Source organism: Bos indicus, chromosome 4, assembly GCF_029378745.1.
Source record: "Bos indicus isolate NIAB-ARS_2022 breed Sahiwal x Tharparkar chromosome 4, NIAB-ARS_B.indTharparkar_mat_pri_1.0, whole genome shotgun sequence".
Taxonomy (NCBI): Eukaryota; Metazoa; Chordata; class Mammalia; order Artiodactyla; family Bovidae; genus Bos; species Bos indicus.
In genome coordinates, this window is record NC_091763.1 from 101,741,054 (window position 1) to 101,755,010 (window position 13,957).

The window sequence follows — 13,957 nt, forward strand, 5'->3', positions numbered from 1 at the left end:
GTTCACAGGGTCACAAAGAGTCAGCTATGACTGAGCACAATGTTCTGTCTTTCTGTCTGATGGTCCGGTGGCTAAGACTCTGTACCCTCAATGCAGGGGGTCCAGGTTTGATCCCTGGTCAAGGAACTAAATCCCACACACCACAACTAAAGTTTGCATGCCACAACCAAAGACCCTACATGCCAAAGTTAAAACCTGGTGCAGCCAAATTTAATTAATTTTTTAAAAGCTAGCTCTGTCCTTAAAATTTTTTTTAGAAAACAGAATCAATTTTACCTATGTTTTTTTGCTTTTTAATGTGGCCACTATAAAATGAGGCTTACTTTACGGCTCACATATATTTCTTCTGCTCACCTTTATTAGTTTATAATCACTTGCTGCTGCTGCTGCTGCTGCTGCTACGTCACTTCAGTCGTGTCCAACTCTGTGTGACCCCATAGACAGCAGCCCACCAGGCTCCCCCGTCCCTGGGATTCTCCAGGCAAGAACACTGGAGTGGGTTGCCATTTCCTTCTCCAATGCATGAAAGTGAAAAGTGAAAGTGAAGTCGCTCAGTCGTGTCTGACTCTTAGTGGCCCCACGGACTGCAGCCTACCATGCTCCTCCGTCCATGGGATTTTCCAGGCAAGAGTACTGGAGTGGGGTGCCATCGCCTTCTCCATATAATCACTTACTAAGAGGCAAAAGATTAGACCTAGTTACTTCTCAGTGAGATGTGAAGCTGTACGATTCTATGATTTCTCCCAGCAGCCAATGTGATATCATTGAAAATTCTCATAATTTTAGAAAATAAAAGACTAGTGAGGGTGCCTGAATCACGCTAGATCTGTCCACTATTAAGATGACTGGTCACAGCCAGGACCTTCACTAATTCATAGACGGTTAGCTCCTCCTGCTTGGCTCAGCAATCTGATATCTTGATTAATCTGACAATGTTTTTCAAAAGAGGGATGGAAGTGAAGAAAGATATCAGGTTGTGTCACTATGGGTGATGACACCCAAGCCTGAAGTTAAAGAGCAAAGGCCTGGAGCTTGTAAAGAAGGCACAGGTCTGTGAGGACCTCCCATTGTAAACAAGGCTAAAATGAGAGCATGTGCATGTACATATGGGTATACACACACACACACACACACACACACACACACACACACACATACACACACACACACCTGCCTCTTCCTACCTTTCCATTCAAGGTTTCCAAAGATAAAATGACCTAGTTTCATAACCCAGTTTAACCAATCCCACGTGAAGACTCTGTTTCCCTAATCTTATCTCTGAACCAAACTGTGAGGTGAGTGTACCCACTGTTCCATGTTCTACCTGCCTAAAAGAACTCTTTTTCAACTATCAGCATCCAGAGGACAGGAAAGGTGGTCGGGATATAAAGTCTGGGTTTGTTTGCATTGAGGCTCTGTTTTCCACAGCCCTCAGCATTGGAGGAAATTTGCCAATGAGGAAAGAGAAAATGAACAGAAATCAAGGATGCCAGATTGAAAACCAATATAGTTTTTTTAAAGAAAGATTTTGGTGGGTTTTTCACCATTGCTTGGAGAACTGTTTTAGGCAGTGTAATGGGCAAAAGCAAATTACAGAATAGAGGAGACAGAGTGAAGACCCACATCCTATGTTTTCAGCTTTAAGCATAAAAACAAGGAAGAAATCTCCATGTCCAAAATAAGTCTCCATCCCACAAGAGGCATGTGACATTTAAGAGAAGATATGCATTATCTATGCAATAGACTTACTTCAAAGTGGATTGACTCCCCCCCCCTAAACTGGAAGCTTGGATTCCAGCCCAGGAGATGGGACTATTTTTCCCTTTTAGAGCATTACTCCCTTCCTTTCTAGCAATCTAGCCTGTTTTCCCCAAAACTGGCTTGGCTGATGTTCATGGCATGGTGTCAAAGGGAGCAGCCCTGTAGGTTCTCACCATGAAAGGGGAGAGAGGATGCCACTGGGGTGAATGGGAAGATCAAAAACTGTGCAAGCTTTAAGTCTTAACACAATGTACTGGATTAAGAAGGAAATTTTAAAAGAGTTACTTGGAACTCAATAGCATAAACTCATTGACGTTTCAAACAGGCTTTTGACTTGTGTCTTCCAGTGTCCTTCTGGAACTGGAGATCATCTGAGTGCCCATCGGCTCCCAGAGATGTGTCCCTTTCTTGCTGACTGAACAGAAAAGCTGTAATCAATTCATCCCTGACATCCACCAGACAGTCACTAGGCCAATGATGCTGTGCAGTCCACTGTGAAGAAGATACATATTTCTGCTTTTAGCGGAAAACACTGCTCCTCCCTTCAAAGTGCCTCAAATCGAACTATGACCTAGAATAAGTCAACCCAAAACACAAATTTGGCTCTAAGACAATGCCCTATTGGTAGAGATTTTATGTGGAATCAAAACAGAAAGTAAATAAAATAAACAGAACTAATTCAACCAAACAAATGAGCACAGCCTGGCAGAGAGCAGGAGTCAAGTCTTTGTAGAAAAGAGCCACATTCACCTCAGGTGAAGCCAACTGTCCACTGTAGTCAGTAGAAGACCCCAGCCCCGTGCTGAGGCTGGATCTGTCTGTTCCCCATCATTAAGGCTTCCATCCCTGACATGAATGGAGAGGAGGGTCTGTGTGCAGGTGGCAGGCCCAAAGATTGGCAAAGAGTCATCAAGGAAATGACCCTGTGTGGGGCAGAGAATCTCATAAGTCAAAATAAAATATTTGAGTGAATCACAGCGGAAGAGAAGTTTCCGAACTTCGAGGAACAGACTAAAAATAAGAGATAGTATGCATCACTAAGTAGGGAAATGGGAATATGAAAATGGAACACTTCAAGGAAATTATTAAGTTCACGCACCCAAAGCATAAAAACTGACTCCCGCAACAAGATTTTTCTGGCCGAATGCCGGGGCCCTATAGTCTAATCTCACCTGGGTCTCAGGCACTCCACAAGCAGGCCACTCCTCAAAGCTCTTTGCAAGAGGATGTTTAGGAAACAATCGTGCCCCTTCTGAAGTCTTTGGTACACACTAGAGTCAGAACAGGACTTCCCAGGTGCAATGCAGGAGTCTCAGGTTCAGTCCCTGGGTCAGGAAGATCCCCCGGAGAAGGGAATGGCAACCCACTCCGGTATTCTTGCCTGGAGAATCCTACGGACAGAGGAGCCTGGCAGGCTAGGGTCCACAGGGTCACAAAGACTCATACGTGACTGCGGCAACTGAGCACGCACGCACGCACACAGTCAGAACGGGGCCCGCTGAGATTTCTGCAGTAAGCATAAACTTGGGACTAAGATTGAAATTCCAGGTTCACCTTGATTTGTCTTCAACTTCAGATGCAGCATGGACAGCTTTTGCATCTGTTTTCTCACTGGTGAAAGGAGGAGAGGGGAGGTAACGTAAGTTAGGGGTCATCGTACTACAGGTTTTTGAGATGACTTTCCACCTCTGACCCTCTGAGGCAAAGAGAATCTCAATGTATGAATCAAGGGGGTTGAATGCAAAGCAAAGTGAACTTCCACAGCCCTGCTCCACCCCTGTTAAGCTGGAAGCATCCTCAGCTCTACTGGGGACTCTTATCTCATCCAAGACAAGAAATTGAAGTTCCTCCTTTTTTACCTTTATTTTGAATTTTTTGCCACTCTTCTCATTTGAGAAACTCTTAATGAGAGGCTCCAACCGAAATCAGCACTTAACAATCAGTAACAATACAATGATCATTTTAATGCATTTAGTTCAGAAGAGGGAGCTGATAGGAGAGAGGTGGTTACACTGCTTTTTTGCAGGGAAGCAGACAAGGAGGTGGAATACAGGCAATGGTGGGAGGTCAAGACTAGGAGGGCTACTTTCATACTTTAAAGTTTAGAACAAAGAAAATCCTGGTTTAGCTTTCTGCACAAGCAGGCAAAGCAAAGTGGCATAAATGAAGCTGGTGTGAAGCAATTCGGTTAGTAAAAGCAAAAATTGGGAAGCAAGGGCAAGTCTCAGCAAAAAAAAAAAAAAAAGGCATTTAAATGTTTTTAACAATCTGCTTCTTCCTCTCTTCCGAGAAAAACCTTTTCGATAACTGTAATAAGAACGTGTAGGGTTGGTTGCTGTCTGGCTTCAGCAATATTAGCCCACAATTATGGGGTTTTTCAGAGTCACATCTTGTAACTCCTTCCATATAAGATCTCTAAATAAGCCCTGAGATAAGAGTGTCTTCAGAGAAGGCTTTCAATTTTCCCTCTACTGTTAAACATCCCCAGAGTGTTTCCTGTCACCATGACAATTCATCAGGCCACCAAGATGAAGTGACCGCAACTGAAGGGGCTGAGAGATGAAGGATCAGCTACACACCAGCAGCCTTACTTCCTACTCACTCTTTCTGAACCGTGCACTGCAGCCTCCCACCACCAGCCAAAAATACCATTTTGATGAAATATTAGACCATAGAGCTCTTTACAGTAATCTGGAAAATAACACCTCCTAGTCAAGCTTTGGTTCAGGAAGGACATTTTTTCTAAAAGCATTTTTCTGGTAACTCTTTCCAACATCAAACAGGGATGGAGTGTCCTTCCTCACACCCCTGTGTCACTCTTTGAACCCCACCATGCTTGGTGTCACGGAGAAGGCAATGGCACCCCACTCCAGTACTCTTGCCTGGAAAATCCCATGGACGGAGGAGCCTGGTAGGCTGCAGTCCATGGGGCCGCTAAGAGTCGGACTCAACTGAGTGACTTCACTCTCACTTTTCACTTTCCTGCATTGGAGAAGGAAATGGCAACCCACTCCAGTGTTCTTGCCTGGAGAATCCCAGGGACGGGGGAGCCTGGTGGGCTGCCGTCTGTGGGGTCGCACAGAGTCGGACACGACTGAAGCGACTTAGCAGCAGCAGCAGCATGCTTGGTGTCACTGCCCACATTTTGGTGTCAATGTCTTTTCTGCAGTCTAAGCTTCTTAAAAGCAGAAACCATATTCCTCACCCAGAATCCCAAGGAACCAAGCAGGTTCCAGAACAAAGCAGTTACCCCACAAATGGTGATAGATCAATGAATTCATCAGTGACTTAACTTCTGAATAAATAAACCTACTGGCTGTACAGTTTACAAGGACTTTTACACTCACAGCCCCATTTGATCTTAACAACAGCCTTGAAGTCCCCCTGGGAGAGGGGGGGAGAGGGAGAGGTCACCATTGTTCCCATCTATAGATGAGGACACTGCAGCTGAAAGAAATCAAGTGACTTGACTAATGTCACACGAGGGGCAGAGAAATGATTTAATGGATGCGTGTGTGCACACTCAGTCGTGTCTGACCCTTTTGCAACCCCAAGGACTGTAGCCCACCAGGCTCCTCTGTCCGTGGGATTCTCCAGGCAGGAATACTGGAGTGGGGTGCCGTTTCTGATTCCAGGGCATCTTCCTGACCCAAGGATCTAATCCACGTCTCCTGCACTGAAGGCAGATTCTTTACCAATGAGCCACCTGGGAAGCCTGATTTAATGGGTGTTTCTATCTAAATGATGGAAACTCTCTCTCATTAGAATCTTGCACCTCAAATAGAATCCTATGAGTTTGGATCAGAGGATCTAGAACATCATGGATAATAAACTAACATTTTTGGGTCCCTGATTCTTAGCACATCCTCATCATTGGTCCATATATATCCCTTTTTAAATTTAACTTATGTTTGTTTATGTATTTAATTCTTTTAAATCATGTAAGCACTGGTGTCAATATATTCTACATTCTAACCTTTTAGGAGTTTATTAAATGACTGTCCTAGAATAAAGGGAAACTTACAGGAGGGCAAGAGTCTTCCCAAATATTAACTCAACATACACAGGTGTGACCTGAACAGTCAGTTATGACTTAAATTCAGACTGCAATCTTCAAGTTAACAGCTTCCGTAGATGTCTTTTAGATAAAACATTAAAATCAGCTAATATATACAGCAGACTTCATCAAGGAAGAAAGTTTCATTTCAATCAGATTCAGTCTTTTGCCAGGTACTTCATGTATTACATACATTGGTGTGTGTCCAGAATATAAAATAAGGATGTTAGTAAGTGTGTTCTTGGGGAAGAGGAAGAAATATTACAGTATTAAATGATATTAAGTTATGGCATATGTGCCAAAAACAAAATTTAGTTTACAAAGTCATCTCCTCTCTGGCACCCTGCCATGGTCTTTCTTATGGGAGGAAGAGAACATGGATTATTCCCTCTGTTCAACTCAACCAGAAAGGCTAGACAAGATTCATCAGGACCAGACTGGAATAATCTCAGAGCAGCCTCCTCTAGCTTCATATCACTTCTTACATTCCTTTAGGAAGGGACAGGCCTTTCAGTCCATAGTTAGACATGGCTTCAACCAAGAACTTGACTCACCGAAGACTCTCAACAAATGTATTCTAATTGACTTAAGAAACTCACACTGCAATCTTCAATTTAACAGTTTTTATAGATGTCTCTTAGATAAAACATTAAAATCAGTTAATATACAGCAGATGCAAACTATTATATAAAAGAATAGATAAACAACAAGGTTCTACTGTAGGGCACAGGGAACTATATTCAATATCCTGTGAAAAACTGTAATGGAAAAGAACATGAAAGAGGATATATACATATGTATAACTGAGTCACTCTGCCACACAGTAGTAACTGGGCTTCCCCGGTGGCTCAGTGGTAAAGATCCGACCTGCCAATGCAGGAGACACAGGTTCAGTCCTTGGGTCAGGAAGATCCCCTGGAAAGGGAAATGGCAACCCACTCCAGTATTCTTGCCTGGGAAATCCCATTGACAGAGGAGCCTGGAGGGCTACAGTCCTTGGGTTGCAAAGAGTCAGACAAGACTTAGTGACTAAACAATAACAACCACAGTAGAAGTGAACACAACATTGTAAACAAACTAGACTTCAATAAAATAAATTTTTAACAAATCAGCTAATATACCTACCCCACTGATATAAGACCCATTACCTTTGGGTTAGGAGAGGAAACATAGCAAACAGGAGGACATGGAGTGCCTGGAATGTAAAGTGAGGTCATCCTCTCTCAGGAAAAATGAAAAAGGAAAGAAAAGCACCAAAAAAGAAAAAGGCAGCTTGAGCTAAGGAAATCAAACTTGGACTTTACGACTTAGTCTCTAAGAGTAAACTCTGTTCATCGCCAACTTGGCAGGCAGGGACCAATGAAGCATGTGCGCAGAAGTACTTTTTATTTCACAGCTGCAATCCCAGGCAAATAGTGCTTAAAAGGATTCCTGAAGTTTTAAGCCTAGTCTTCAATATGTTTGACTTCATAAAAGAAGCTATGTTCGTGGAAATCTGAAAATGGAGCCGGGGCTTAGATACTCGAAGATGGGTCAGTGAACAATACTGAAAATGATCAAGTCTTGTCGGGAGCTACAGGAATCTTGAGAATGAGAAAGACACACATGCAGTGAAATGACGTTTACATGAAAACGCCGACACCTACGCTCCAGTCCAGAGTCGCTCTGGGCTCCTTCGATGGACCGTTTGCAACAGGTAGGCTGAGGGGATGCGCAGGAGCCAAGTGCTGCAGGCCTGCCCGAGAGATTGCTTTCCTGCAGCAAGAAGGAAAAAAAAAAAAAAAAAAACACAAAAACCAACATCAGAATGTAATACAGAGCTGAAAACTTCCCGTGGGGTAGAAACGATGCCTGAGTTAATCTTGCATGTATGAAAACCTTTGCAAATGTACTGGAATCTCTAAAGTGCATGGTAGGAACCAAGGGTGGCAGGTCTCAAAAGACAGGAAGATTGAGGGGGCCGCCTTAGGGACATTCAGGGAAGACAGCAGAATGCAGGTCTCTGTTTGCAGAAAAAGACCTAAGGTTGAAGTGGTCACAGTCCTTGGACAATTTTAAAGCTGCCAGAGACTAAAAGCAAGTAAAGCAGGTTTGTGAGGTCTTTGATTAAAATTCCTTCATTTCCCCGCAAAGAGCTCTCCAAGCTGGTCACCACCCCCCAAGTTCACTGTTACATATCTCAAGAACATCCTCCCTTGCCCTTGCAGAGGATGTCTACAGTTGACTTGAGGTTCTAAGCAGGAAAAGACTAATTTGTATCCTGGAAATCACACAATGCAAAACCAATATTTTATCAAAATCTGGGGTAAGATAATTCCAAAACACATTGGTTGGATTTTAGGTTTGTTGAGTGGAACATCACAGAATTCGGGTCAGAAAGGAAGGATGGAATCACGAGAGGTTGAGAAAGTCAAGACTGACCTAGGCAAAGATAAGACATAAAAGGAGTTGCTTTAGCAAGCAAACATGCCTACTGCTGAGCAAAGGGGAGGGAGGAGATAAGGGCAGAGTGGAGAGAATGAGGAGAGCAAGATAAAGGAAGAAAGCAGGGATCACCCACGGAGAGCTTGTGGTTCCATCATGAATAATAGAAGGCCAATTTCTGAACAGCTCCATCAGAAATGTCAGACAATGGTCTCGAGCTTAAACAGGAGTGCTGATCTGTGGCTTAACTAAGTGGCTCCCTGGAAGGGAGAGGAGCAGTCCTCTCTGGGAGTGTCCATACGTGCTCTGAGAACAACCTGAACTAGAATAAGGGGTGCCTTGTGATGCTGCAGCTCTGAGTTCTGAGTCTGGGGTGGGCTTTGGGCAGGGGTTGGGAGGGCAGGAATCTGAGCTTCCACATGCTTCCTAGGTGCTTCTTTCTGTCTCTAACAGCTTCACACTGCTCTACGGGAGCATGGAAGGATTTTAATCTAAAATGGAACTAGACACTATGAAATGGAGAATCTCCCACATGTGCCCTCAGGCAAACAAAACGTAAGTGCTAAGAGACTGATTTCCAGTAAATGCCTGATTTCCAGGAGACAGATGCTTATCCCTCCAACACAGAATATCTGCCAAGCATCTCTCCCCATCCTCAAGCCAATGAGCTTGCCGCTTAGAGTCTGTCTGGGCTCTCACTGCTTTACTCTCTTTGACCATAAGGACACTGCATCCCAAAGTATCAGGAGACTTGCCCACAGCTTGCTATAGTCTGCGTGTCCCACACTGCACTTCCTCTGCTGACTGCGTGTGTACTCAGTCGCTTCAGTCGTGTCCAACTCTTTGCAACCCTATGAACTGTAGCCCCCCCCCCCCCCCCAGGCTCCTCTGTCCGTGGGATTCTCCAGGCAAGAATACTGGACTGGGTTGCTGTGCCCCCTCTTCAGGGGATCTTCTGACCCGAGGATGGAACCCGTGCCTCCTGCATCTCCTGTTCTATCCCAGGCAGATTCTTTACCACTGAGCCACTCAGGGAAGCCCCACTTCCTCTGCTATTCCTATATAAACTCAGTATCTGGTCATTCAAGCTCGTTTCAGTTCACTTCCTTATTTAGGTGGATAGAACAAGTAGCTTGAGCAGGTGAGAGGCACTGAGTACCCCAGGCCTATCCAGGAGGAGGAAATCAGCAACCACTTCATTGCTCACTTGACACCCCCATAGCTCCCTGCAGCCTGTCTCACAAGACATGAACAAGACTGAAGGAACCTGCCACCTCTGACACTGGACCTGCAGATGCACCAAGTCCCCAGGGAGGCCCAGATCCTCATACAGAGGAGCAAGGCGACACACGACAGTAAGATGGGATCCCATTACAGCCCAGCAGAATCTTGCTAATGACAGATGATCTCCCTGTACTGTTCACTGACCTCTGCAAGCTCCACCCAGTCACATCATTTGTAAAGGTGAGCAAGGTGAACAGCAGCCCCCAAACCCAAGGAAAGGCTGAGCAGACTCCAGAAAAGAAGCCAGTCAGTCATCAAGGATCAAGTATGTCTGAGAGTTCAGCCAGTGTCCAGCCTTCTTCACCCATCCTTCTTCATCTCCTCCTTCCCCTCACTCCATTATATATTCCATTTTGTTGAGCCATAAGGAAAGAATACTGGAAGATTCTTCTTCTTCTCCTCCTTCTCCTTCCCCCTCCTTCTTCTCCTTCCTTTTTTCCTCTTTCTCTTATATTCCTACACAGGAAGTCCCAGAAACACTGGACAGGGCTTCAGTAATTGAAAGTGATCATATCAAGCTTGCCAGCAGCCTACAGAAGCTCCCACTGGGCAGCAAGGAATGTACTTGCTTTACATAAGCCTCCCAAAGCAGTCATCACACATATGTAGGCCTTTAACGGAGACAGTCCGATGACACAATATTTTTTCCCTCACTTTCATCAAGGCAAATAAGGAATAACATCAATTTTGGCCCCTGACTCCAAAGTATATTCCATTTTCTTGAGCCAGAAGAAAAGAATACTAGAAGACTCTTATATGGTGAGACTTCACTTCCTCCCCCAGGCATTTTTTCCTCCAGCTGAGTTCAAAGACTGTCTTTAGCATTTTTCATTACGACTTTTCTCTGATTTACCCTGTATGGTGATTCTCAGTCACAGTTTTTATCACAAGAAAGTCAGATCTCTGTGGAGTCAACATCTACAGGCTCCACTTTTGATTCCCTAACAGTTATCACAATCTAACTTTTAAGTGTTCTGGCCAAAAAAAAAAAAAAAGAAAATGGTGCCTAAACACAAAGTCTTAGGACAGCTGAAGAATTCCTGAATTTCAAGTGAATGAGAAAAACACAGATCCTTCATTTTTTCATGAATGGCCACAGAGAGTTTTGATCAGAAAATAGAAGGAAGAGAGGAAATAAAATTCTATTATCACAGAGGAAACCATAGGACAAATGAGGACAAATGAGTTTAACTCATCAGAAGCTGGACCCCCCAAAACCTGATTATTTTTGCTAATGAGGACTGCCAGCAAATTGCTCAGAGAGTAAAATTAGGATGCAAGGGATACATATGTCTCTAGAAGATCAATGTGGTTATAAGGTAAGAGACAAACTAACGTTTAACCCTGGATGCGTGGCTGCATGTCTCTCACTCGTGTCCGACTCTTTGCAACCCCATGGACTGTAGACCACCAGGCTCCTCTATCCGTGGGATTTCCCAGGCAAGAATACTGGCATGGGTTGGCATCTCCTTCTCCAGGAGGTTTTCTGGACCCAGGAATCAAACCCACATCTCCTGCACTGCCAGGCAGATTCTTTACTACCGCGCCACCTTGGAAGCCCTAACCCCGGATAAGCCCAGCAATGAAACCTCAGTCAAATCACACTTTCACCCAGCCTGTGAATACAAATGATTAAGGGCTTTTGTTGATTATTCCCCATTATGGATGCAAATTTAAGGTTGGCTTTTTTGTAACATTAATAGAAGAAAATTGTATATCTACCACACATAAAAACATTAATTAGGGGGGAAATAAATAAGAAACTTCAAAGTGGCTGCCAGTTAGTAACTGTAAATGGGCCTCACAAAAGGATATTACATAAGAGAGAGAACAGGAAAAATATATAGAGGTAATAAAGGGGGTGGGAGGTAACTTCTGATTATAGCTTCCCATTCTTCCAAATAACCATGGGAGAAAAAGCCTTTTTTCCCAATAGTTCATACATGTATACATACTTTGTTCCAAAATAAGAAAGCAATTTCATTATTTCTCAGACCTCAGATAACATTAGTATAAGTGATTTTTCTATTTGGATTCATCTTGGTTGCAAAAGATGACATTTAAGAATCTGATAGAATTTGATGTGTGTTGAGGGGGTTTATGCTGCAGTTTACTACAATTAAAAAAAAAACTCAATGGAGTTTCAATTTTCATTCTTTCCTCCTGCTCAGAATCCTCCCAAACCCACAGTAAGTAAAACCATGAAATGTCAATAATTCTATTAACTTTACAAGAATATTTTGTCAGGTGATGACTATAATGGCAAAAGAGTCTTTGAAAAGTAGAAGTGTGATATTAATGGTGAAACAGATACAAAACCAAAGTGTTCTAAAATGCAGTTTCAGGCACACAAAGTCACAGTTGATGTCAATTACCTGCCATGAAAAACCGTGAACATATTTAAAGTACAAAAACCATCATACATTTTAAATAGCATTCTATTATTTCCTTCACTTCATTCAATAAGACTATAAACTCCTAAAGGACAGGGCTCAATTCATCTACTAATCTTATTATGTTCTAGCCTGGGGTAGACACAGCATATATTCAATAAATGCTTTCTGAGTTAATGAATGAACTTGACCAAGAAGCTAAGCCAAACAGCTTGCTGATTAGATCAAGGGTTGAGAAATCTGATTAGGATGATTTGAATTATATCCCAGGCCTTCCATTTCAGTGATATTCTTTCCTGAGAAAGCCAAAAATCCCTCAAAGAAGCTCTTTAAAGATAAAGGCAACGAGAGGGAGAATCCAGTGTTAAGAAGCCTAAGAGACCTCGAAACGGCTTCGTGGTCAACATTAAAATGGAATCTTTTGCTACAGCATTTGTAAAGGGCATACGATAGTCAATATTTTCTTAATGCAAATTATTGAAATAAACATGCAGCATGTACTCTTCATAAAGAGAAAGGATTTTTTTTTTTAATTTATGGGAAAACATGTAAGTGGTTTTTACTGGGCCAGAATCCTTTGTAATTATCCATTCTGCAAATTTCTCTTGGTTCAGGTTGGTTCTCCTGTTCTTCCAGGTTGATGTGGCTCCCAGAATTGATCCATCCCCCTCTTGCAAATTCCCTCTCTGAGTGATGCTACCTGCGGGGACAGAATGAGGAGCCCAACTCCTGGGAGGAGAAGCGCCAAAGAGTTAGGAGGTCTCCTTAGCCAGGAAGTCTCTTAAGACAGGGACTCATGTCCTTGTTCTAGAAAAGGAACCAGCTGCCTCAAAAGTTATTCTGTACCTCGGTTTAATTCCCAAGTACCTTAAGCAAAATCTTAATTATGGTACATGTTGGTGTTTTCCCTCCATTAATTGCACTAACTTTGCCTGTGCTCACAGCAGCTCACAGTGCTTCTTGGTTGACCCAGACAAACTGCCTGTCATGTTAAGGGGAGTCTACTCAATAAAAAAAATTGTCTCAAACCCACACAAATTTCAGATACCTTCCCAGAGATTTATATAGAGGAAAAAACTGTGTAATTATTTGAGCCTAAACCTTAATTCATTTTAATATGAAAACAGAGTATTTTCTGACCATCTTAACATCTATTAACATTTTCAGGAATATAATTATTACTGAAACAAAGGTTGGATTTAGGTACCTAAGGGTTGAAAGGCATTTAGAAAATCACCACTGGTGTTGAATCTTCAATATGTTATACATGGATGACTCTACACTGGTATCTGTTACTTTCACAGTGATTCTCAACCTTTGCCTATGATGGGACTTGGAGAATCAGTCTACTTAAAGGCCTTCCAGGTATTTCTAACATGAATTGTGAGCTGAGAACTACTGTTCTATATAAAGGTACGTGCATCTGACCACTTCATTACGTCTGCTAATGTGACTAAGCCCCAGCATTTATATACTGAAATACATTTATTCATTCACCAATGTATTTACTACTGAATGTCTATTTCATACCAACCACTGTTCTAGATGTTTAAGATACATGAATGAAATAAGCACACACAAACTGTTGCCTTTGTGAAGCTTCTAGCAGGAAATATATTTTGCCAGGCACTGCTTCATTTTACATTCCTTATATATCCCTCACGAGGCAGGTACTTTTATTATCCCCTAATTTACAATTAAAAAAATTATAGCACAGAATGGTTAAGCTACGTGTCCAAGATCACACAGATGGGAAGAGGTTCAAGTGAGATTTGAATCCAGGCATCTTACTTAACCATGTACATACTTAACCATGACCCAAACCCACGCTTACATGAAAGGGTGACAGCACACACTTACACAGCAAAAGAGACATATGACAAATCAGCCTCTTGCCATGCTACTTTTGTAATTGTTGCAGTGATAAGTGTCTGATCTCTATAAGAATGCAAGCTTTCAGAAAGAGAGGCCGATTAGAGAGACATTCGATCACACGGGTTGAGAACACACCCTACCTCACCCGTCACCAAGTTGCGTG

At 42.8% G+C, this 13,957-nt stretch overlaps 1 protein-coding gene across 2 annotated transcripts in view; it reads right to left on the bottom strand.

The window, feature by feature from the left end:
- The window catches only part of DGKI (diacylglycerol kinase iota), a 513,531-nt gene that overhangs the window by 320,431 nt on the left and 179,143 nt on the right, over positions 1-13,957 (bottom strand). For both annotated transcript variants that reach the window (XM_070788214.1, XM_070788213.1), the window contains exon 2: positions 7,465-7,573. In XM_070788214.1, coding sequence (XP_070644315.1) covers positions 7,465-7,573 — 109 coding nt within the window. The remainder of the gene's footprint in view (positions 1-7,464; positions 7,574-13,957) is intronic.